The following is a 27,269-nucleotide window of genomic DNA, read 5'->3' as shown; positions in this document are numbered from 1 at the left end:
AGAAGAGGTCCTTGCTGGCAGACTGCGACTGTTTAAGCTGTGCGGTGGAGAGGTGGGTGTTTGATATTTGACACTGCTTTGCCAATTAAACAGGGTCCTCACCTACCCACATCAGGGGCCTAATGACAGGTGGCTCCACTTGAGTCACCCAGCCACCCGCAACAGGGGTCCAAGAATAACTGGTACCTCCCAGCCCTTACAACCAAAAGCATTGGGTGCCCATGGTCCATCTGCAGAACCCACCTACCTGCATGCAATAGGGAACAGGGTCATACTTTCCTCACAGACACTCATGGGGCGGTTCTCAGCCCCCTGCCTTGTTCAGAGCGTGACCCCTGCTGCAACCAGATGCCGGTACCTACACCAAACCCCCTGCCCCTCTAAGACTTTACAACAGAGACTGTATCACACACTTGACCACCAGCCACCTGGACACCTTAGCTGAATCCACACAAGAAAAGTGAATGAATTCATAAGCTTATATACCTGATAACAGCTCTAGCCATCTGGTGACAAGATGTCAGAGCTCCAAAGTTGAAAATAATCAAGCTAGCTCACTCAAGCAACCCATATGAGCAAATTAAAATAAAACAAAGCAAGAAACTAGGATACAGTGAGCAAACATAAAATGAACTAATACAATAACTTATAGATGGCTCGGAGACACCAGTCAATATCAAACAACATAAAGAAACAGACCATGATTGCTTTAACAAGCTCTCAACACAGAGAATCAAAGAATCTTCTGGAAGAAGGTGTCTTCCTATTCTGCATTACCAGATGAAGAATACAAAAGATTAATATACAGAACTCTTCAAGACATCAGGAAGGATATCAGGCAATACACAGAACAAGTCAAGGAACACACAGATACAACAGCTGAAGAAATTAAAAAGGTTATTCAAGAACATAAGGAAAAATTTAATAAGCTTCAAGAATCCAGAGAGACAGCAATCAGAAATTCAGAAGATTAACTATAAGATTAACTATAAGATTACAGAATTAGACAACTCTGTAGAAAGTCAGAGGACCAGAATCAAGCAAGTGGAAGGCAGAATTTCTGAACTTGAAGAGAAAACACTTGGCACCAACATATTAGAAGAAAAATCAGATAAAAGAATTTTTAAAAATGAAGGAACCTTAAGAATCATGTGGAACTCTATCAAGAGAAATAATCTACGAGTGATTGGAGTACAAGAGCAGAGAGGGATAACAGAAAATACACAGAGAACTGCTGAAGACTTGTTGGCAGAAAACTTCCCTGATATCGTGAAAGATGAGAAGATATCTACCCAAGATGCTCACTGAACTTCACATAAAGTAGATGTTTAATGAAATTCACCAGGACATATTATAATCAAACTTGCCAAAACCAAAGATAAAGAGAGAATTTTAAGAGCAGCTAGGGATAAATGAAAAGTACCTACAAAGGAGAGTCAATAAGAATAAACTCAGACTTTTACTCAGCAGAAACCATGCAGGCAAGAAGGCAATGGGATGACTTATATAAAGTATTGAAGGAAAAAAAAATGCCAGCCAAGGATCATATGTCCAGCAAAACTGTCTCTCAAATATGGAGGTGTGAAGAGGCGGGGCCAAGATGGCGGACTAGGTAGACGCTACCTCGGATCCCTCTTGCAACAAAGACTCGGAAAAACAAGTGAATCGATCACAGACATAACAATCTACGAACCCTGAACAACAAACACAGATTTAGAGACAGAAAACGAACAAATACGGGGAAGCAGCGACTGTTTTCAGAGCCTGGAGCCAGCGTCCCAGCCAGGTAACCTTGGCGCCGTGATTAGGTCTGGGCCCAGGGGAGCTGAACTCATAAATCTTGTGATGGCACAAACAAGGGGCGCAGCCCTACCCCCCTGAACTGAACCCGGGAGGGGCTCAGCGGGTCCACGCAGGCGGCGCGGCAACGCGGCTGGTGGGAGAAGTCCCCGGGAGGCAGTGACTGGTTTTGGAGCCAGGAGCGCAGTGTACCACCCGGGGAACCTTGGCTTTGACTGGGCGCTGCTACGGCGCAAGCACGGGGCGCAGCTCTACTCCCCTGAACTAACCCTGAGAGGGGGCCCAACCTGTCCTCGGGGGCGGCGCGGCAACACGGCTGGCAGGACGAGAAGTCCCCGGGAGGCAGCGACTGATTTTGGAGTCGGGAGAGCAGCATCCCAGCAGGGGAACCTTGACGCTGAGCTTTCGACTGGCAGCGGAGGATCTGACCGCGGCTTCAGCGGGCCAGACCCCCCGGGGGCAATCTCCACACAGCCAGCACACATAGGCGACATGCCCCTCGGGAATCTCAGATAAAAGTCATTCTAAGCAACACAAGCAACTCTGGCTATATTCCGAGGTGCTACTCTCCTATCTCTCTGATCCCTCCCCCACCCTCCCCAGGCAGCTTCATTAACATTGGAATTTCCTGAGCCAGAGGGAGAACGGCTCCGGCTCCACGGCGGCTTTGCTTCCCCCCCCCTTTTTTTTTTCTTTTGGTCTTTTCCTAACCCACTCTTCCGGCCTGAGAGAAGGAACTACAAAAAACCCAGGGACCAAAAATCCATCCCTAATTGGACTAAAAACACAGAACCAGCTATAGCCAAGCGTATATGATCCAAATCTCAGACTTCCATCCTTACAGGGAACAAGGTGGCGGTTATAACCCAAAGGCAGTTCCGATAGGGATCTGACTGCATTTTTTCTTTAGCAGATTTTCTGGAAAAACAAGTTTCCCAGCGATGGCTCGGAGACACCAGTCGATATCAAACCACATAAAGAAGCAGACCATGACAGCTTCTACAACCCCCCAAACAAAAGAACCAAAATCTTTCCCAAATGAAGATACAATCCTGGAATTATCAGATACAGAATATAAAAAACTAATTTACAGAATGCTTCAAGACATCAAAAACAAAATAAGGCAAACTGCAGAAAAAGCCAAGGAACACACCAATAAAACTCTTGAAGAACTCAAAAAGATTATTCAAGAACATAGTGGAAAAATTAATAAGTTGCAAGAATCCATAGAGAGACAGCATGTAGAAATCCAAAAGATTAACAATAAAATTACAGAATTAGACAACGCAATAGGAAGTCAGAGGAGCAGACTCGAGCAATTAAAACGCAGACTGGGACATCTGGAGGACCAGGGGATTAACACCAACATAGCTGAAAAAAAAATCAGATAAAAGAATTTAAAAAAATAAAGAAAACCTAAGAATCATGTGGGACTCTATCAAGAAGGATAACTTGCGTGTGATTGGAGTCCCAGAACAGGGAGGGAGGACAGAAAACACAGAGAAAATAGTTGAAGATCTCCTGACAGAAAACTTCCCTGACATCATGAAAGACGAAAGGATATCTATCCAGGATGCTCATCGAACCCCATTTAAGATTGATCCAAAAAGAAAAACACCAAGACATATTATCATCAAACTTGCCAAAACCAAAGATAAAGAGAAAATTTTAAAAGCAGCCAGGGAGAAAAGAAAGGTCTCCTTCAAGGGAGAATCAATAAGAATAAGTTCAGACTACTCAGCAGAAACCATGCAGGCAAGAAGGGAATGGGACGACATATACAGAGCACTGAAGGAGAAAAACTGCCAACCAAGAATCATATATCCAGCAAAACTCTCTCTGAAATATGAAGGCAAAATTAAGATATTTACAGATAAGCACAAGTTAAGAGAATTTGCAAAAACCAAATCAAAGCTACAAAAAATACTAAAGGATATTGTTTGGGCAGAAAACCAATAATATCAGGTACCAGCACAACACAAGGTTACAAAACAGAACATCCTGATATCCACTCAAATAGGGAAATCACAAAAACAAATTAAGAATAATTAAAAAAAAAAATGCTCATAACAGGGAATCACTGAAGTCAATACGTAAAAGATCACAATAATCAAAAAGAGGGACTAAATACAGGTGGCATAGAACTGCCATATGGAGAGTGATACAAGGCGATATACAACAATACAAGTTAGCTTTTTACTTAGAAAAATAGGGGTAAATATTAAGGTAACCACAAAGAGGTATAACAACTCCATAACTCAAGATAAAAGCCAAGAAAAACGTAACGACTCAACTAACATAAAGTCAAACACTATGAAAATGAGGATATCACAATTTACTAAGAAAAACGTCTCAGCACAAAAAAATATGTGGAAAAATGAAATTGTCAACAACACACATAAAAAGGCATCAAAATGACAACACTAAACACTTATTTATCTATAATTACGCTGAATGTAAATGGACTAAATGCACCAATAAAGAGACAGAGAGTCACGGACTGGATAAAGAAACACAATCCATCTATATGCTGCCTACAAGAGACACACCTTAGACTTAGAAGACACAAACAAACTAAAACTCAAAGGATGGAAAAAAATATATCAAGCAAACAATAAGCAAAAAAGAAGAGGAGTAGCAATATTAATTTCTGACAAAATAGACTTTAGACTTAAATCCACCACAAAGGATAAACAAGGACACTACATAATGAAAAAGGGACAATTGATCAGGAAGACATAACCATATTAAATATTTACGCACCCAATGACAGGGCTGCAAGATACATAAATCAAATTTTAACAGAATTGAAAAGTGAGATAGACACCTCCACAATTATAGTAGGAGACTTCAACACACCACTTTCGGAGAAGGACAGGACATCCAGGAAGAAGCTCAATAGAGACACGGAAGACCTAATTACAACAATCAGCCAACCTGACCTCATTGACTTATACAGAACTCTCCACCCAACTGCTGCAAAATATACTTTTTTTTCTAGCGCACATGGAACATTCTCTAGAATAGACCACATATTAGGTCATAAAACAAACCTTTGCAGAATCCAAAACATCGAAATATTACAAAGCATCTTCTCAGACCACAAGGCAATAAAACTAAAAATCAATAACAGAAAAATTAGGGAAAAGAAATCAAATACTTGGAAACTGAACAATACCCTCCTGAAAAAAGACTGGGTTATAGAAGACATCAAGGAGGGAATAAGGAAATTCATAGAATGCAACGAGAATGAAAATACTTCCTATCAAAACCTCTGGGACACAGCAAAAGCAGTGCTCAGAGGCCAATTTATATTGATAAATGCACACATACAAAAAGAAGAGCCAAAATCAGAGAACTGTCCCGACAACTTGAACAGATAGAAAGTGAGCAACAAAAGAATCATCAGGCACCAGAAGAAAACAAATAATAAAAATTAGAGCTGAACTAAATGAATTAGAGAACAGAAAAACAATTGAAAGAATTAACAAAGCCAAAAGCTAGTTCTTTGAAAAAATTAACAAAATTCATAAATCTTTGGCTAGACTGACTAAAGAAATACAGGAAAGGAAACAAATAACCCGAACAAGAAACGAGAAGGGCCACATCACAACAGATCCAACTGAAGTTAAAAGAATCATATCAGATTATTACGAAAAATTGTACTCTAACAAATTTGCAAACCTAGAAGAAATGGATGAATTCCTGGCAGAACACTACCTACCAAAACTAACACATTCAGAAGTAGAAGAACTAAATAGACCCATAACAAAAAAAGAGATTGAAACGGTAATCAAAAAACTCCCAACAAAAAAAAGCCCTGGCCCAGACGGCTTCACTGCAGAGTTGTACCAAACTTTCAGAGAAGAGTTAACACCACTACTACTAAAGGTATTTCAAAGCATAGAAAATGACGGAATACTACCCAACTCATTCTATGAAGCCACCATCTCCCTGATACCAAAACCAGGTAAAGACATTACAAAAAAAGGAAATTACAGACCTATATCCCTCATGAACATAGATGCAAAAATCCTCAACAAAATTCTAGCCAATAGAATTCAACAACATATCAAAAAAATAATTCACCATGATCAAGTGGGATTCATACCAGGTATGCAAGGCTGCTTTAATATCAGAAAAACCATTAATGTAATCCACCACATAAATAAAAGACAAAAACCACATGATCTTATCAATTGATGCAGAAAAGGCATTTGACAAAGTCCAGCACCCTTTTATGATAAAAACTCTCACCAAAATAGGAATTGAAGGAAAATTCCTCAACATAATAAAGGGCATCTATGCAAAGCCAACAGCCAATATCACTCTAAATGGAGAGAACCTGAAAGCATTTCCCTTGAGAACGGGAACCAGACAAGGATGCCGTTTATCACCGCTCTTATTCAACATTGTGCTGGAAGTCCTAGCCAGGGCAATTAGGCTAGACAAAGAAATAAAGGGCATCTGGATCGGCAAGGAGGAAGTAAAACTATCTCTATTTGCAGATGACATGATCTTATACACAGAAAACCCTAAGGAATCCTCCAGAAAACTACTGAAACTAATAGAAGAGTTTGGAAGAGTCTCAGGTTATAAGATAAACATACAAAAATCACTTGGATTCCTCTACATCAACAAAAAGAACATCGAAGAGGAAATAACCAAATCAATACCATTCACAGTAGCCCCCAAGAAGATAAAATACTCAGGAATAAATCTTACCAAGGAGGTAAAAGACCTATACAAAGAAAACTACAAAGTACTACTACAAGAAACTAAAAAGGACATACTTAAGTGGAAAAACATACCTTGCTCATGGATAGGAAGACTTAACATAGTAAAAATGCCTTTTCTACCAAAAGCCATCTATACATACAATGCACTTCCGATCCAAATTCCAATGTCATTTTTTAAGGTGATAGAGAAACAAATCACCAACTTCATATGGAAGGGAAAGAAGCCTCAGATAGGCAAAGCATTACTGAAAAAGAAGAAGAAAGTGGGAGGCCTCACTCTACCTGATTTCAGAACCTATTATACAGCCACAGTAGTCAAAACAGCCTGGTATTGGTACAACAACAGACACATAGACCAGTGGAACTGAATTGAGAACCCAGATATAAATCCATCCACATATGAGCAGCTGATATTTCACAAAGGCCCAGTGTCAGTTAATTGGGGAAAAGATAGTCTTTTTAACAAATGGTGCTGGCATAACTGGATATCCATCTGCAAAAAAATGAAACAGGACCCATACCTCACACCGTGCACAAAAACTAACTCCAAGTGGATCAAAGACCTAAACATAAAGACTAAAACGATAAAGAACATGGAAGAAAAAATAGGGACAACCCTAGGAGCCCTAATACAAGGCATAAACAGAATACAAAACATTACCAAAAATGACGAAAAGAAACCAGATAACTGGGAGCTCCTAAAAATCAAACACCTATGCTCATCTAAAGACTTCACCAAAACGGTAAAAAGACCACCTATAGACTGGGAAAGAATTTTCAGCTATGACATCTCCGACCAGCGCCTGATCTCTAAAATCTACATGATTCTGTCAAAACTCAACCACAAAAAGACAAACAACCCAATCAAGAAGTGGGCAAAGGATATGAACACACACTTCACTAAAGAAGATATTCAGGCAGCTAACAGATACATGAGAAAATGCTCTCGATCATTAGCCATTAGGGAAATGCAAATTAAAACTACGATGAGATTCCATCTCACTCCAACAAGGCTGGCATTAATCCAAAAAACACAAAAGAATAAATGTTGGAGAGGCTGCAGAGAGATTGGAACTCTTATTTATACACTGCTGGTGGGAATGTAAAATGGTACAACCACTTTGGAAATCTATCTGGCGTTATCTTAAACAGTTAGAAATAGAACTACCATACAACCCAGAAATCCCTCTCCTCGGAATATACCCTAGAGATACAAGAGCCTTCATACAAACAGATATATGCACACCCATGTTTATTGCAGCTCTGTTTACAATAGCAAAAAGATGGAAGCAACCAAGGTGTCCATCAACAGATGAATGGGTAAATAAATTGTGGTATATTCACACAATGGAATACTACGCATCGATAAAGAACAGTGACGAATCTGTGAAACATTTCATAACATGGAGGAACCTGGAAGGCATTATGCTGAGCAAAATCAGTCAGAGGCAAAAGGTCAAATATTGTATAAGACCACTATTATAAGATCTTGAGAAATAGTATAAACTGAGAAGAACACATACTTTTGTGGTTACGAAGGGGGGAGGGAGGGAGGGAGGGAGAGGGTTTTTTACTGATTAATTAGTAGATAAGAACTGCTTTAGGTGAATGGAAGGACAACACTCAATACATGGAAGGTCAGCTTAGTTGGACTGGACCAAAAGCAAAGAAGTTTCCGGGATAAAATGAATGCTTCAAAGGTCAGCGGAGCAAGGGCAGGGGTTTGGGAACCATGGTTTAAGGGGACTTCTAAGTCAATTGGCAAAATAATTCTATTATGAAAACATTCTGCATCCCACTTTGAAATATGGCGTCTGGGGTCTTAAATGCTAACAAGCGGCCATCTAAGATGCATCAATTGGTCTCAATCCACCTGGAGCAAAGAAGAATGAAGAACACCAAGGTCACACGACAACTAAGAGCCCAAGAGACAGAAAGGGCCACATGAACCAGAGACCTGCATCATCCTGAGACCAGAACTAGTTGGTGCCCAGCCACAATCGATGACTGCCCTGACAGGGAGCACAATAGAGAACCCCTGAGGGAGCAGGAGATCAGTGGGATGCAGACCCCAAATTCTCACAAAAAGACCATACTTAATGGTCTGACTATGACTAGAGGAATGCCGGCAGTCATGGTCCCCAAACCTTCTGTTGGCACAGGACAGGAACCATCCCCGAAGACAACTCGTCAGACATGAAAGGGACTGGACAGTGGGGTAGGAGAGAGATGCTGATGAAGAGTGAGCTAATTAAATCAGGTGGACACTTGAGACTGTGTTGGCATTTCCTGTCTGGAGGGGGGATGGGAGGATAGAGAGAGTTGGAAGCTGACAAAATTGTCACGAAAGGAGAGACTGGAAGGGCTGACTCATTAGGGAGAGAGCAAGTGGGAGTAAGGAGTAAGATGTATATAAACTTATATGTGACAGACTGACTTGATTTGTAAACGTTCACTTGAAGCTCAATAATAGTTAATAAAAAAAAAAACCAAACAAAAACTACAAGAAATACTAAAGGAGTTCTTTGGTTAGAAAATCAATAATATCAGGTGTCAACCCAAGACTAGAACACTGGACAGAGCAATCAGATGTAAACCCAGAAAGGGAAACCACAAATATAATTCAAGATTAAAAAACGCTCAAAACAGGGAAACAGAGATGTCATTGTGTAAAAGAAAACAACGTTAAAATAATAAAGATGGGCTAAGAAATGTAGTCATAGATCTTTCATATGGAGAGGAAGACAAGGCAATATAAAGAAATAAAAGTTAGGTTTAAACTTAGAAATATAGGGGTAAATATTAAAAAAAGCAGAAGTGGTAATATTAATTTCTGACAAAATGGACTTTAAAGTTAAATCCACCATAAAGGATAAGGACAGACACTACATAATGATTAAAGGGTCAATATATCACAAGGATATAACCATAATAAATATTTACTCATCCAACGACAGGGCTCCAAAATACATAAAACAAACTTTAACAGCAGTGAAAAGAGAGACAGCTCCACAATAATAGTAGGGGACTTCAATGCACCACTTTTGATAAGGGTCAGAACATCCAGAAAGAAGCTCAATAAAGATCAGGAAGACCTAAATGCCACAGTCAACCCACTTCACCTCATAGGCATATACAGAGCATTCCACTCAACAGCAGCCAAGTATACTTTCTTTTCCAGCACACATGGAACATTCTCCAGAATAGATCACATATTACATTATAAAGCAAGCCTTAACAGAATCCAAAACATCGAAATACTACAAAGCATCTTTTCTGATCATAAAGCCATAAAAGTAGAAATCAATAACAGAAAAAGCAATGAAAAAAAATCAAACATATGGAAACAAACATTGCTCAAAAACTACTGGCTTATAAAAGACGTTAAGGATGGAATAAAGAAATTCATAGAATCCAATGAGAATGATAACACTTCCTAACAGAACCTTTGTAACACAGCAAAAGCAGTACTCAGAGGTCAATTTATAGCAATAAATATACACATCAAAAAAGAAGAAAGTACCAAAATCAAAGAATTATCCCTATAACTCAAACACAGAGCAGCAAAAGAAGCCCTTGGGCACCAGAAGAAAGCAAATAATAAAAATTAGAGCAGAATTAAGTGAAATACAGAACAGGAAAACAATTGAAAGAGTTAACAAGATCAAAAGCTGCTTCTTTGAGAAGATCAACAAAATCGATAGAGCACTGGCCACACTGACAAAAGAAAAACAGGAGAGGAAGCAAATAATCCAAATAAGAAATGAGATGGGTGGTATCACAACAGACCCAACTGAAATTAAAAGAATAACAGAATACTATGAAAAATTATACTCTAACAAATTTGAAAACCTAGAGGAAATGGATGAATTCCTAGAAACACACTACCTACCTAAACTAACACAGAGATAGAACAAATAAATAAACCTACAACAAAAGAGGTTGAAAAGGTAATTTAAAAATTCCCAACAAAAAGAAGCCCTGGCCCAGACGGCTTCACCGGAGATTTCTACCAAAGTTTCAGAGAAGAGTTAACAACACTACTACTAAGGGTATTTCAGAGCATAGAAAAGGATGGAATACTCCCAAACTCATTCTATGAAGCCACCATATCCCTGATATTAAAACCAGGTAAAGACACCACAAAAAAAGAAAATTACAGACCTATATCCGTAATGAACTTAGATGCAAAAATCCTCAACAAAATTCTAGCCAATAGAATTCAACAACATATCAAAAAAATAATTCACCATGACCAAGTGGGATTCATACCAAGTATGCAGGGATGGTTCAACACTAGAAAAACAATCAATGCAATCCATCACATAAATAAAACAAAAGAACCACATGATCTTATCGATTGATGCAGAAAACGCATTTGACAAAGTCCAACACCCATTCATGATAAAAACTCTCAGCAAAAAAGGAATAGAAGGAAAACTCCTCAACATAATAAAGGGCATTTATACAAAGCCAAAAGCCAACATCATCCTAAATGGAGAGAGCCTGAAAGCATTCCCCTTGAGAACGAGAACCAGACAAGGATGCCCTTTATCACCACTCTTACTCAACATTGTGCTGGAGGTCGTAGCCAGAGCAATTAGGCTAGAAAATAAAATAAAGGGCATCCAGATTGGTAAGGAAGAAGTAAAAGTAGCTCTATTTGCAGTTGATATGATCTCATACACAGGAAACCCCAAAGAAACCACAAGAAAACTATTGGAACTAATAGAAGAGTTCAGCAAAGTTTCAGGATATGTGATAAACACACAAAAATCAGTTGGATTCCTCTACACCAATTAAGAGAACATCGAAGAGGACATCTCCAAATCAATACCACTTACAATAGCCCCCAGGAAGATAAAATACTTAGGAATAAATCTAACCAGAGATGTAAAAGACCTATACAAAGAAAACTACAAGACACTGCTGTAAGAAACCAACGTGAGCGGAAAAACATACCTTGCTCATGGATAGGAAGACTCAACATTGTGAAAATGTCTATTCTACCCAAAGCAATCTATAGATACAATGCAATCCCAATCCAAATTCCAATGGCATTTTTTTTTAATGAGATGGAGAAACAAATAACCAACTTCATAAAGAAAGGGAAGAGGCCCCAGATAAGTAAAGCATTACTGAAAAAGAAGAACAAAGTGGGAACACTACCTGATTTTAGAACCTCTTATACTGCCACAGTAGTCAAAACAGCCTGGTACTGGTGCAACAACAGATACATAGACCAATAGAACAGAATTGAGTATCCAGACATAAATTCATCCACCTATAAGCAGCTGATATTTGGCAAAGGCCCAAAGTCTGTTAAATGGGGAAAAGACAATCTCTTTAACAAATGGTGCTGGCATAACTGGATATCCATCTGCAAAAAAATGAAACAAGACCCATACTTCACACTATGCACAAAAACCAACAAAATGGATCAAAGACCTAAATATAAAATCTAAAACGATAAAGATCATAGAAGAGAAAATAGGGACAATACTGGGAGCCCCAATACCTGGCATAAAGAGTATACAAAACATTACTAACAATGCACAAATATCAGAAGAGAAACTAGATAACTGGGAGCTCATAAAAATCAAAGACTTATGCTCATCCAAAGACTTCACCAAAAGAGTAAAAAGACAACCTAGAGACTGGGAAAAATTTTTGGCTATGATAAATCTGATCAGGGTCTAATCTCTAAAATCTAGGAAATACTGTAAAACCTCAACAAAAAGACAAATAACCCAATTAAAAAATGGGCAACAGATGTGAACAGGCACTTCACCAAAGAAGATATTCAGGCAGCTAACAGATACAAGAGGAAATGCTCATGATTATTAGCCATTAGAGAAATCCAAATCAAAACTACAATGAGATACCATGTACAGGGCTAGCATTAATGGAAAAAACACAAAATAATAAATGTTGGAAAGGTTGTGGAGAGACAGGAACACTTACATACTGCTGATGGGAATGTAAAATAGTACAACCACTTTGGAAATTGATTTGGCATTTCCTTAAAAAGCTAGAAATAGAACTAGCATACAATTCAGGAATCCCACTCCTTGGAATATATCCTAGAGAAATAAGAGCCCTCATACGAATAGGTATATGCACATCCATGTTCACTGCAGCACTGTTTATAATACCAAAAAGATGGAAACAACCAAGGTGCCCATCAATGGATGAATGGATAAATGAATTATGGTATATTCACACAATGGGATACTATGCAACGATTAAGAACAACAATGAATCCGTGAAACATCTCATAATATGGAGGCATCCGGAAGGCATTATGATGAGTGAAATTAGTCAGTCACAAAAGGACAAATATTGTATGAGACCACTATTATAAGAACTCAAGAAAAGGTATAAACACAGAAGAAAATATTCCTTGATGGTTACAAGGGTGGGGAGGGAGGGAAAGAGGTATTCACTAATTAGATAGTAAGACAAGAATTATATTAGGTGAAGCTAAGGACAACGCACAATACAGGGGAGGTCAGCACAACTGGACTAATCCAAAAGCTAAAAAGTTTCCTGAATACAACCAAACACTTCAAGGGACAGAGTAGCAGGGGTGGGGGTCTGGGGACCATGGTTTCAAGGGACATCTAGGTCAACTGGCATAATAAAGTGTATTAAGAAAACATTCTGCAGCCCACTTTGATGAGTGGTGTCTAGGGTTTTAAAAGCTAGCAAGTGGTTATCTAAGATGCATTAATTGGTTTCAACCCACCTGGAGCAAAGAAGAATGAACAACACCAAAAACAAAATGAAAATATGAGCCCAAGAGACAGAAAGGCCCACATAAACCAGAGACTCCATCAGCCTGAGACCAGAAGCACTAGATGGTGCCTGGCTACCACCAATGACTGCCCTGACAGCGAACACAACAGAGAATCCCAGACAGAGCAGGAGAAATGTGGAATGCAGACCTCAAGTTCTAGTAAAAAGATCAGACTTAATGGTCTGACTGAGACTGAAGGGACCCCTGAGGTCATGGCCCTCAGATTGTTAGCCCAAAACTAAAACCATTCCCGAAGCCAACTCTTCGAAGATCAGACTGGACTATAAGACATAAAACGATACTGGTGAGGAATGTGTTCCTTAACTCAAGCAGACACATGAGACTATGTGGACAGCTCCTGTCTGGAGGTGACATAAGAAGGAAAAGGGGGACAGGAGCTAGACGAATGGACGCAGGGAATACAGGGGAGAGAGAAAGGGTGTGCTGTCACACTGTAGGGAGAGCAACCAGGGTCATATAACAATGTGTCTATAAGTTTTTGTATGAGAAACTGACTTGAATTGTAAACTTTCACTTATACCACAATATAAATAAATAAATAAATAAAAGCCCTTATATTTCACACAGCGGCTTTTAAGAATTTTGACAAATAACTAGATTTATGTACCTGTTTTTGAGCTTCAAGTTCAAAATATTAGTATATTGGCAATAAATGAAAACATAAATGGCCTAGCTCTCAAATCTGAAGATTACACAAAGTTAGGAGACAAGTCATGTAGGATTATAATCATGATTCCAGAAGATGATGTTCTATAAAAGTTGGATGAAACTACCAACATAAAACTTAACTGAGGTGCATTTAGGTTCAAAAACAATTATACTGAAAAGAATCCACTGAAAAGCTATTAATTAGAAGAATTCAGTAAGTAAGAAATAGTTCAACAAATAATTCTATGGCACCTTGAGTGAGAATCAGCTCAATGGCAACTGGTACTGGTATAAAGCGCAAAGCTCGTAACCCGTGAATGCCATCAGTGGTAAGCTACACAGACGCTGTAACTAAACTCAAAATACAGTGCATTGGGGGAGATACAAACAAATGAATAAGCACCTCTAATAAATGTGATAAGTAGCAAGGAGAAGTGGAGAACACTATGAGGTTACACACCTAAAGCTAATAACCAAGACTATGGAATCCAAAATTCAAACCCGTTGCTGTCAATTTGACTCCGCCTCATAGCGACCCTATAGGACACAGCAGAGCCGTCCCATAGGATTTCCACGGCTATAATCTTTATGGGAGCAGATCACCAAGTCATTCTTCCACAGAACTACTGGGTGGGTTTGAATTGCCAACCTTCTGGTTAGCAGCTTAATGCGTAATCACTGTGCCACCAGGGATCCTAACTATGGAGTCAGGGAAGGTTATTCAGAGAAAAGATATTTCATTTGACAGCAGAAGGATGAACAGGAGTTAGCCAGTGAAGGAAGGAAGGAAAGAAAGGGAGGGGAAAAAGAGAGAAAGGGGGGAAGGAAAAAAAGGAATGCACTGGTCTGAAAAAAGGCTCCAAGACACAAGATCACAGCACAGTAGAGAAAATGGAACAAGTTCAGTGTGGCTGAGACACCAAGTGGGAGGCAAAGAGAGGTAACAGATGGGCTACTGGACAAGTATCAAGGATTCAGGTGAGGCAGAGCCTGCAATGATAAGCAGTTTAAATTTAATCCTAAAGGTAACAGGAAGGCACATACGAATTTTTAAGAATGCAGTGGCCTGATTTTGCCCCCTCTTAAGCAAAAAAAAAAAAGGATACTAGAAAAATATTTTAACAGCTTTTTCTTTCTAACATACCAGCAATAACCGGTTAGAAAAGACTACAGAAAAAAAGCTAAAAAGATCCCATTTACAATTTTTAAAAAATCCAGAATAAAAAAGAAAAAATTAACAACCTATTTGTAAGGTCTATTTAAAAAAAACAAATCTTTCTCAAAGGCATAAATAAAAGTTTGAAAAAAAAGACACAATGTTAATTGAATGGGAAGAGGCAATATTGTAATGTTGCCAGTTCCTCCCAAATTAATTTACAAATTAATTTATAAATTAAATATACTTCCACTAAAATCCTAATGTAACTAGCTTAGAAAATCATGAAAAAGGAAATAGGGGGGATCTGCCCCACAAGATGTGAAAATAAATATACACCACTACAATCAAAAGATTAATGAATATCTTGCTGCACAGCAAATAATTCCCAACTACTTGAGTTCATTTTGAAAACAGTACTCATTTCTTACTAAATATATTTGACCTTAATGACTGACTTGCATACTGTAAACTAAATTTCAACAGCTTTCTTTGAAACATCATGACCAAAACAGTAAGTCGTAACTTCTAAGAACTTCTAGGTGTTCAGAATTATCCTGAGCAGAGGTAGTTAAATCTAGAACAAAAACCATCCCTGGCTACCTACAGGGGCCGTTAGCATAATCACTGAAAAAACAAACCTGTGTTTTTTCTAGAATTCAAACCACTGATAGCAGACTGGGTCCTCAGCCACTGTTAATATGAATGAGCCTTACTCAGCATTAAAATGGCTTAAAATTAAAATGGAGAGTTGAGTTCATTCCATCTCTACTCACTGACTGGAATTCATGGCCTCTGGCATTTCAGTATTAATATTTCTATTATCCCTGCATGGCCCCACATTTATGTAATATTTCTTACAGTTTTGAAAGGATTTTCTCAAGAATAACTTACCTGAACTTCACAAATGACCTGTGAGGAAGGTAGAGTTAGGATACTTCATCCCATTCCACAGACAAAAAAAAACCCCACAGAAATAAATTAAATGGCTGACCCAGCACTACGAAATCAAACCCCAATCACAATCTAGTCTTCCAGGTCACATTTTATTATTCATCTGGTATTCCATATGTTCACAGCCCTAAAACAGAGCTGATCAAAATTCTTCAAAGTAACAGTTATAGAATAAAAGCTTTACTTCTTCACAAAGAGAAAGAATATTATTGCCAAAAGGAACACATGCTTAGTTAAATAAAATCAAAACTACATAAGGAATTTAGATTTCTAGTTCAAAATGTTTACCCAACTGCTGTGAGAAAAATGCACAATCAGGAAAAGCACTTTTAATATTTCTAAAGGGCTGAATTAAAATTTCAGCAGTACACTTCATTACTGTAATTAGATTTTTAATGCATATTTATTAAACATCCATTCAAATACTGTGCTCGCAATTATTCATGAATTGTTTGTACATTTTCATTGATTTTAACAAAGTGTAAACAGTGGCCACTGACCAAAAGTGTTCTGCAATGACAGAAGCCCACGCTAAGGTCATAGGCAGCCCAATTAAGCTCTTTTATGTTCTAATCATACCCAAAAGAAAAATATGCAGCTGCTTTCTTAAAAACTGCAATGGTCATCAGTGACCCAAAAAGTCAGATTTAACAGTGACATTAAAGACCTATGTTTGATTCAGTGATGAATAAACAAAGTACAGAACAGAAGAAAATCAAATCTTAATTAAACTCTTTCTTAAGAAAAACAACATAAGCCATCATCAAGGAGTGCATCACACGATGATTTACTTTATTTATAAAAGGCTGATTTAGGGACTTTAAAAGGGTGCTTTGATTTAAATAGAAAAATTATGAAAATTAAAACTAAATGCTTGCTGGTTATCATTCTTTTGCTTTAGAAGCTAGTTAATCTTAAATGTGCCAATGTGTACAACTTTACAAGAAGAAAAAAAAAAAAGTACTTTAAATTTCATGATAACAAACCACTTAAAGTACTGCCTAAAAATCTAAATAAAGCTATTCTGAAGTAATTAGAGGCATGGCCCAGGGTACTGAGTAACTCCTTAACATTCACCCTGTTCATACATCAATAAAAATATTTAAGGAATCTTTTTTCCTTCGAAAGATAAATGATTAACTGATCTATTTGTTAGTTTAAATTTTATACATTCATACACATATATAAATGAGGATTTTAAATATGGAAGTCTATAGAAGTCACATTTAAGATATAAATTGTATTATGAAGCTATGAAAGAGCTACTATAAGAATTACATGTAAAGGCTTAAAAACTTGTTGAAAACTGGTCAAGGGTATAAAGAAGTAACATGTTGAAAGAGTAGCTTCTGGGATGGGAGCAATGGAGAGTAGAAATAAGAAGGGATGGGCAGAACAGTGAAGGGTTACAAAGAGATTCTGGAGATTAAAGTATCAGCTACATAGTACGTAGAGTAGGGGAAATCGGACCTCAGTAGAGGGTCTTTGGCAAGAGAACAGACATTATCTAAAATGAGTTTAGGAAACAGATTAGGACAAATGTCCCAGGCTGAAGAAAGATACTGAGCAACCTAGGGAAACAAGTGTTAGAAATATTCAAGCAGAGGCTGGACAAGCTTTTGTCTGAGAATTTATAGAGCATATTACTGTACGAGGCCCAAGGTGGAACTACTCAATTTCTGGACCTCTGACTTCTATTATGTCTGTGGCACTTTTTGTAAAAAGACAAATCCAAGAAGAGTTATACCCTATATAAATATTCGCCATTTATGTAAACAAAGAAAATGATGTTCTTGAGATATAAAACCAGTTGCCATGGAGACGATTCCAACTCAAGGCGAGCCTATGTGTGTCAGAGTAGAACCATGCTCCATAGAATTTCAATGGCTGATTTTTTGGGTAGGCTCGAACCTCCAACCTTTCAGTTAGCAGCCAAGGGAGTTAACCATTTATACAACCCAAGGCAGGCCTCCTACTTGGGATATAAAGCAGCACCAATCTACAGTATACAGGGCAGCACTGGTTCAGTGGTAGGATTTTCACCCTCCATGTTGGAGACCCAGGTTCAATATCTAGCCAACGCACCTCATGCACAGCTACCACCCATCTGCCAGTGGAGGCTTGTGTGTTGCTATAATGTTGAACAAGTTTCAGCACAGCTTCCAGACTATGTCAGACTAGGAAGAAAGGCCTGGCGATCTACTTCTAAGACATCAAACAATGAAAGCCCTATGGATCACAAAGGTCTGATCCCATTGTACATGGGGTCCCCATGAGTTGGGGGCCAAGTGGACAACAGTTAACAACAACAATATACAGCAGATCAATAACCCATTTCTGAGCCTCTGAAGTTCCTTTTATCAGTTCTACACTTGGATTCACCCTTCTGCTTGCCTCTCTACCCCAGAACTACATCTAAGGCACTACCTATACTTGTACAATAAGTTGTGCAATGTTAAAAAAGAAAATATTTTAAAATTTTTAATCTTTACATAGACGAGTGAGCACTTCCAGCACTGCATCCATTTGTTGAAGCATCTCAGTTGGTATTCCATCATTTCCTAGAGCCCTGTTTTTCACAAATGCCTTCAGTGCAGCTTGGACTTCTTCCTTCTTGTTCATATGCTACCTTTTGAAATGGTTGAAAACTGACGAATTCTTTTTGGTACAGTGACTCTGTATTCCTTCCATCTTCTTTTGATGCTTCCTGCGTTGTTCAGTATTTTGCCCATAGAATCTTTTAAAATTGCAACTTGAGGGTTGAACTTTTCTTCGGTTCTTTCAGCTTGAGAAATGCCAGCTGTGTTCTTCCCTTTTGGTTTTCTAACTCCAGCTCTTTGCACATTTCATTATAATACTTTCTCTTCTCAAGCCACCCTTTGAAATCTGTTCAAATCTTACTTCATTATTTCTTCCATTAGCTTTAATTACTCTACGTTCAAGAGTAAGTTTGAGACTCTTCTGACATTCATTTTAGTCTTTTCTTTCTTTCCTGTCTTTTTAATGACCTCTTGCTTTCCTCATGAATGATGTCATCCCACAACACATCTGGTCTTCAGTCATTAGTGTTCAATGCACCAAATCTATTCCTGAGATGGTCTCTAAATTCAGGTGAGGTATACTCAAGGTTGTGTTTTGGATCTTGCAGACTTATTTCAATTTTCTCCAGATTCAACCTGAACTTACATATGAGTAATTGATGATCTGTTCTGCAGTAGACCCCTGGCCTTGTTCTGACTGATGATATTGAGCTTTCTGATTGTCTCTTTCCACAGATGCAGTCGATCTGATACTTGTGTTTTCTATCCAGTGAGGTCCACGTGTATAGTCGTCATTTATGTTGTTGAAAAGAAGGCATTTGCAATGAAGAAGTCATTGGTCTTGCAAAAATTCTATCATGCGATTTCCAGCGTTGTTTCTACCACCAAGGCCATATTTTCCAACTACCAATCCTTCTTTGTTTCCAACGTTCACATTTCAATCATAATTATCAATGCATCTCAATCACGTTTGACCAATTTCAGACTGCAGAAGTTGGTAAAAATCTTCAATTTCCTCATCTTTGGCATTAGTGGTTGCTGAGTAAATTTGAATAATACTCCTATTAACTGGTCTTCCTTGCGGGCATATCGATATTATCCTATCACTAACAGTGTTATACTTCAGGATAGATCTTGAAATGTTCTTTTTGATGATGAATGTGACCTTAACCATCACACCTAGCATAGAAGACCATATGACTGTTGGATTCAAAACAGCCAATACCAGTCCATTTCAGCTGACTAATGCCTAAGATATTAATCTTTATGCATTCTATCTAGTTTTTGACGATGTCCAATTTTCCTAGATTCATACTTCGTACATTCCGCATTCCTATTAGTAATGGATGTTTGCAGCTGTTTCTTCTCACTTTGAGTCATGCCACATCAGCAGATGAAGATTCTGAAAGCTTGAACCATCCATGTCATTAAAGTCAACTCTACTTTGAGGAGGCAGCTCTTTCCAAGTTGTATTTTGAGTGGCTTCCAACCTTAGGGGCTCATCTTCCAGCACTTTATGAGATGATGTACCGCTGCTATTCACAAGTCATTGGTCTTGCAAAATTCTATCATGTGATCTCCAGCATCGTTTCTACCACCAGAATTTTTTCAGAAGTAGACCACCAGGTCATTCTTCCTAGTCTTAGTTTAGAAGCTTCGCTGAAACCTTTCCACCATGGGTGATCCTGCTGGTATTTAAAATACTGGTGGCATAGCTTCCAGCATCACAGCAACATGCAAGCTACCACAATACGACAAACTGACAGACATGTGGTGGCATTATTTAATAGTGACGCCTAAAAATACAGCATTAAGATATAAAAGGACACTATAATAAAATCACAAGATATCAGCCTTATATTACTTTGCCTCTCCAAAATAAACTTAATTTCTAAGACTAGCATAAACATATCTGAGAAATGCTCATTTTCTCAGTGTTAGAAAATATAGAAATATTCTCCTCCTTGACCTTTTTAACTGATATCCAACAAGTTCCCTTTCTTCTGCTCCTAAAATCTTAATTTTCCTGGAGAACTCACCTTCAGTTTTTTCTTCTTTTCACTCTACAAATATTCCCAGGCTAGTTCTCTGATTCCCATGGTTCTCATATTTCCTTTCTAAGTCTCAGATCCCCATATTTCCAGCAAGACTTATTTACCTGGAACCATGATCATAAACACCTCAAAATTAACAAATTCAAAATGCAATTTCCCCCTAAATTGTCTCTTGCCTTGTTTTTTCCTTTTTCTCTTTTTTTTTATTTTTCAATGGTAATGCCAAATTTCCAAATTAGGAAACTAAGTTTGATTTTAACTCCTCCCTTTCCTTGTTCCCCCCAGTCAGTCAATTCTACCAAAGAAGTGTTTCTGAATTCCCTTCCTCAGCTGCCATGCTCTCCAGCTTTATCACAGCAGTAATTCAGGCCCTAAACCACTCTCCCCTGAACTACTTCAACTTCCTCCTACTATTCCAGTATTCACCACCCAAGTGTTCCCAATTTATGTTTCGGGTGGCCACAACAATAATCTTGCTAAAACACATCTGATTGCTTCTCAGGAAACCTCTACCAGCTCTTCCCACTGAGCCTTGACATCTTCCCATAGTCTACAGGACTCTTCTCAGTCGGGTCCCAGCCCACCTTCCCAGTTCCATTTCCAGCTGCTGTCCCCGAGGGACCATAAACCAATAATGGCTGCTTCCTGCTCTGTAGTCTTACAACACTTCAGATGGGCCCCAATCATGGTATATATCATTAATGTTTACTGATACCTGTTACGTTAAGGAGCTAGTATAGCATAGTGGTTAAGTCTGTGATTCTGGAGCAAAAATGTCTGAGTTCAAATTCGTTAGATGGCCATGCCTGTTTCTTCAAATAAAATAGATATAGTAATAGTTTTTATAGGGTTGTTGAGATTACATCATGAGACTGAATAAAATTTCCAGCAGACTGCCTGAAACAGAAAAAAAAAATAGAAGCCCTGCTGCCATTGAGTCAATTCTGACTTACAACAACCCCATATGTGTCAGAGTATAACTGTGCTCCATAGGGTTTTCAAACTCTGTAATATTACTAAAAGGAGCCCTGGTGACGCAGTGGTTAAGCACTTGGCTGTTAACCAAAAGATCAGTGGTTCATGTCCACCAGGTGCTCTGCCAGAGAAAGAAGTAGCAATCTGCTTCTGTAAAAGATTTAAAGCTTTAGAAACCCTATGGGACAGTTCTACCCTGTCCTATAGGGTCACTATGAGTTGGAATCAACTCAGTGGCAATAGGTTTGTTTGTATGTTTTTAATTTTACCAATCCCTGGAAAAAGACATCATATTTGGTAAAATATAGGGTCATCGAAAATGAGGGAAAACTTCAATCAGCTGGACTGACAAAATAGGCACAATAACCAAACCAAAAAACCAGTTACTGTCAAGTTGATACTGACTCACAGCGACCCTACAGAATGCAATAGAACTGTTCCATAGGGTTTCCAAGGAGCGGCTGGTGGATTTGAACTGCTGACCTTTTGGTTAGCCGAGCTCTTAGCCACTGTGCCATCAGGACTCAAACATATAAAAGATTATGAAGATGGCGCAGAACAAGGTAGCTTTCATTCTGTTGGGCATGGGATTGCCATGAATCTGAGGCCAACTCAATGACAGCTAACAACAACAAAGACACACTAAAACCTAAAAGAAAACAGATAGTCAAAGAAAAATTGATCACATATAGTTAAATTATGTAGGATACAAAAAATGGAACTCATAATGTTGTATTTCCTAAGGAGTTTAAAGTTAGGCAATCAGGTAGGTGATTTCTATGACCAGCATTTTAAGACTCCTCCATTTTTCACAGTTCCAGTTTCCAAAATGTCTTGTAGCTAGGGATGGCGTTAACCTTAGATGAGGCATAAAAGCGAGTTAAGAACATGTTCTTCCTATCCCTTCATTCCTTCCTTTACCTATTGTCTTTTGTTTAATTTTAAGCCAATGCTTCACTCACTAAATAGTATACACTAAACAGTAGGCTTCAAAAGATGAAAAATTGGAGATAAAATACAAATGTAAATAGCAAATAACAGCGAAATATTAAGAAAGGGATAGAAAACAAATTTGTAAAGTAGGCTCTAAATATTAAACAAAATTTCAACTTAAGTTTTTCATTTATTTAAGGGGGCACCTTAGTTACAGCTATGTTGACATCTACCCCAACTGCGTTTTCATTAAATTCCCCACACCCAGAAATGGCTAAAATATGAGTATAAAAAGACAGTATAATAGGTTTAAGAGAGTTAAATGCAAGTCCAAGTTTAGCCTTTACTTGAACTCACTAGTTCTGACATTTACTAGTCATATAACTTTCTGCAACCCCAGATTCATCATCCACAAAATGAGAATAGTATCAACCTTATAAGGTTATTACAGTAATTGAAATAATGAAGTAAAAGAACTGAAGATTTCAAAGTGCGGCTCGAGAAGACAGTATTCTAACGACATGTACAAAGAGCTGGAGATAGAAAACCAAAATGGAAGAACACACTCGACATTTTCTCAAGCTGAAAGAACTGAAGAAAAATCCAAGCCTCGAGTTGCAATAGTGAAGGAATCTATGAGGAAAATATTAAATGATGCAGAAAGCATCAAAAGAAGATGGAAGGAATACACAGAGTCATTATACCAAAAAGAATTAGTCGACAATCAACCATTTCAGGAGGTGGCCTACGATCAGGAACTGATGGTACTGAAGGAAGAAGTCCAAGCTGCTCTGAAGGCATTAGCTAAAATCAAGGCTCCAGGAATTGATGGAATATCAATTGAGATGCTTCAACAGATGCAGCGCTGGAGGTGCTCACTCGTCTATGCCAAGAAATTTGGAAGACAGCTTCCTGGCCAACTGACTGGAAGAGATCCATATTTATGCCTATTCCTAAGAAAGGTGCTCCAACTGAATGTGGAAATTATCAAACAATATCATTAATATCACACGGAAGCAAAATTTTGCTGAAGATCATTCAAAAACGGCTGCAGCCAGGGAACTGCCAGAAATTCAGGCCGGATTCAGAAGAGGACATGGAACCAGGGATATCATTGCTTATGTCAGATGGATCCTGGCTGAAAGCAGAGAATACCAGAAGGATTCTGTGTTTTACTGTCTACGCAAAGGCATTTGACTGTGTGGATCATAGCAAATTATGGATAGCATTGAGAAGAATGGGAATTCCAGAACACTTAATTGTGCTCATGAGGAACCTGTACACAGATCATGGGGAAGTTGTTTGGACAGAACAAGGGCAAGGGGATACTAAGTGGTTTAAAGTCAGGAAAGGTGTGCATCAAGGTTGTATCCTTTCATCATACCTAATAGTCAATCTGTATGCTGAGCAAATAATACGAGAAGCTGGACTATATGAAGAAGAATGGGGCATCAGGATTGGAGGAAGACTCATTAACCTGCGTTATGCAGAAGACACAACCCTGCTTGCTCAAAGTGAAGAGGACTTTAAGCACTTACTAATGAAGATCAAAGACCACAGCCTTCAGTATGGATTCCACCTCAACATAAAGAAAACAAAAATCCTCACAACTGGACCAATAAGCAACATCATGATAAACGGAGAAAAGATTGAAGTTGTCAAGGATTTCATTTTACTTGGATCCACAATCAACATCCACAGAAGCAGCAGTCAAGAAAACAAAAGACACATTGTATTGGGCAAATCTGCTGCAAAGGACCTCTTTAAAGTGTTGAAAACAAAGATGTCACCTTGAAGACTAAGGTGTGCCTGACCCAAGCCATGGTATTTTCAATCGCATCATATGCATGTGAAAGCTGGACAGTGAATAAGCAAGACCGAAGAAGAACTGACGCCTTTGAACTGTGGAGTTGGCGAAGAATATTGAATATACCATGGGCTGCCAAAAGAATGAACAAATCTGTCCTGGAAGAAGTACAACCAGAATGCTCCTTAGAAGCAAGGATGGGGAGACTGTGTCTTACATACGTTGGACATGTTGTCAGGAGGGATCAGTCCCTGGATAAGGATATCATGCTTGGCAAAGTACAGGGTTAGCGGAAAAGAGGAAGACCCTCAACGAGGTGGACTGACACAGTGGCTGCAATAATAGGCTCAAGCATAACAACGATCGTAAGGATGGCGCAGAACCAGGCAGTGCTTCGTTCTGTGGTCCATAGGGTTGCTATGAGTTGGAACTGACTTGATGGCACCTAACAACAACAAGGTTAGTATGATGAATAAACGAGCATATTGCATGGCACCGAGTAAGCATTTAGTAAATCTTATGATGATGTTCCTTAAATCTTTTCATAAACTATGGTACCTGCATAAAATGGAATAATTACAAGTAAAACATAAGGCAGTTTGATATATATTAATATGGAATGATCTCTAAGATAGGCTAAATGAAAAAAAAAAAGGAACAGTGTATAGTATACTACCACTGCTATTTTTTTAAAACACAGATAATTATATGCATATTCCAGAATGTTTCTGGATAAATACATAAGAAACTAGTATCAGATTGCCTCTGGCTAGGGTATAGGGGTGAAAGAGTTTTAACTGTTACTGTATTCCTTCTTGTAGCTTTTGAATCCTGTGTCATGTGCTTTTCCTGCCTATTCCAAAAATAAAATAAAATGTATATTATGATCCACAGCTTATATTACCAAAATACTCCAGTATACATTAAGTGGATTGTGCTGAACTTTGCAGAAAAACCTAACATGACCTAATTATAGTTCTACTAGTAATTTCAACTTATTTAATGATAATCGTCAAAAACTACATTTTTTAGCTAACTTAGCTAGTAACAATCAAATTATTAAAGCATTAAAAAAAAACCAACCAAACCCACTGCCATCGAGTCAATTCCGACTCATAGCGACCCTACAGGACAGAGAACTGCCCCATAGAGTTTCCAAGGAGCACCTCGTGGATTCGAACTGCCAACCCTTTGGTTAGCAGCCATAACACTTAACCACTACGCCACCAGGATTTCCTATTAAAGCATATAAACTTTAAAACCCGTTGCCATCGAGTGGATTCCGACTCAGAGACTACAGGACAGAGCAGAACCACCTCATAGGGGTTCCGGGGAGTGCTTGGTGGATTCAACTCTCAACTTTTCATTCAGGTGCATAAGAGGAATATACGTGGGTTTGGGTTTTTATATAAGGGGAAAGTGCTTAGAGATGAGAAAAAGGAAAGGATAAGTATGTGGATGGTAGGGACAATAAACACTCAAAAAACATCTGCCCACCAGGTACCAGCCATCGTGGTAAGTACTGGGGAAACGATGACACAAGATCTTTGCCCTTGAGGAGCCCTCAATTTAGCGGGAGTATATGAATAAAGCAGTAAAATCCGCACTCCTGTGGGCTGTGTTGCTCAGGAAATATTCATTCATGAATACGTATCAACAATTGAATGAATGAAGCAAGTCTGGCGATAAAACACACCCAATTGAGGCTCTACTGGTTTGACAAGAACACCAAGAATTCATCTCTCAATCTGACAGGGTTGTGGACTTTGATCCCGTAATCCCGAGTCAGCTGGACCTGCAGGGGTCCGAGGCGCGGCTCTTGGGCCAGCGCTCAGTCACCAGCCCGGAGAGCTTTGGGAAGGCACAGGGTGGAAGGGTTCCCAGGCCCCAACCCCATACTGCATCCCCTCAAGGCAGGCATTCCCACACCTGGGCTCACCAGGTCTCAGCTCTGTTAGCACCCGGGAGGGAACTAACTCTGGGTCAAGCTATGACTCTCAAAATGAAAGTTACGCTGGCCCAGCTTCGGCAGTGCTCAGGGCTCCTTCTCAGACAGGCAGTGTAGAAGGGCTAAAGAGGCTAAAATTCCTCTAGAGGGGCCCTCAGCTCCGAAAAACCGTGAAAACCGGGAGGCAGCTAGGAACGATGGAGTGCGGGGCGGCAGGTGACCCCAGAAGCTGCCTGGGTCATATGCACACACCGGCAGGTCGACTCAGCCTCCTCATGGCAGTCACTGACCTTTCCAAAAGGGCTTCCCAGGGGCGGCGGCCGGAGGGGCGAGAGCAGCGGCCCAGTCCCCGAACCCAACACATCTCCTTCTCAGCCGCCTCTGCACTAAAGAGCGCAGAGCAAGCCAGGGAGACCGGGAGGTCGCCATCTTGAGCTCCGTACAAGGGGAAGAAGAGGAAAACTTTATTGAAACCCAGAAGAGAGACGGTGGCACAGACAAATCCTGCCGTGCTCGCTGAAGGTTCCGCCCGAAAAAACCGAAGGTACTAGCTGAAGAATGTGACCTCCCGGAGCAAGACGGGCGGACAGAACTCCCACACCCTTTGAAACTTCCGGGCGCTGCCAGCCGGGACTACAGCTCCCAGCGGGCAGCGCGCCGCGGCCGGGGGAGTGGGGCAAGGGGCGGGGCAGAGAACGCTCCACTGGACAGAGGGCGGTTTCTCTCCGCCGGGCCCCAGCGGTTGAGGTGGTCTTCCGTTCTCTGAGCTGCCAAGATGGTTGCAAAGAATTGGAAAGTGATTGTGACGTGTAGTCACGTAACCACCCTTGAGCCTTTTAAGTTAGCCTAACAGGACCGAGATTTAGAAACCTAATAAACTGGCGGTGACCCAATA

The 27,269-nt window shown here is 39.3% G+C and overlaps 1 protein-coding gene across 3 annotated transcripts in view; it reads right to left on the bottom strand.

Moving 5' to 3' along the window:
• The window catches only part of AFG1L (AFG1 like ATPase), a 244,257-nt gene extending 217,271 nt beyond the window's left edge, over nt 1-26,986 (bottom strand). For all 3 annotated transcript variants that reach the window (XM_049896727.1, XM_049896561.1, XM_049896642.1), the window contains exon 1: nt 26,665-26,986. In XM_049896727.1, coding sequence (XP_049752684.1) covers nt 26,665-26,803 — 139 coding nt within the window. In that variant the 5' untranslated portion in view covers nt 26,804-26,986. The remainder of the gene's footprint in view (nt 1-26,664) is intronic.
• Nucleotides 26,987-27,269: the final 283 nt, after the last annotated feature.

The sequence above is a fragment of the Elephas maximus genome, chromosome 1 (genome assembly GCF_024166365.1).
Source record: "Elephas maximus indicus isolate mEleMax1 chromosome 1, mEleMax1 primary haplotype, whole genome shotgun sequence".
NCBI classification, from domain to species: domain Eukaryota; kingdom Metazoa; phylum Chordata; class Mammalia; order Proboscidea; family Elephantidae; genus Elephas; species Elephas maximus.
Note: the sequence above shows the minus strand (reverse complement) of the source record. Positions and strands in the feature narration are given on the sequence as shown.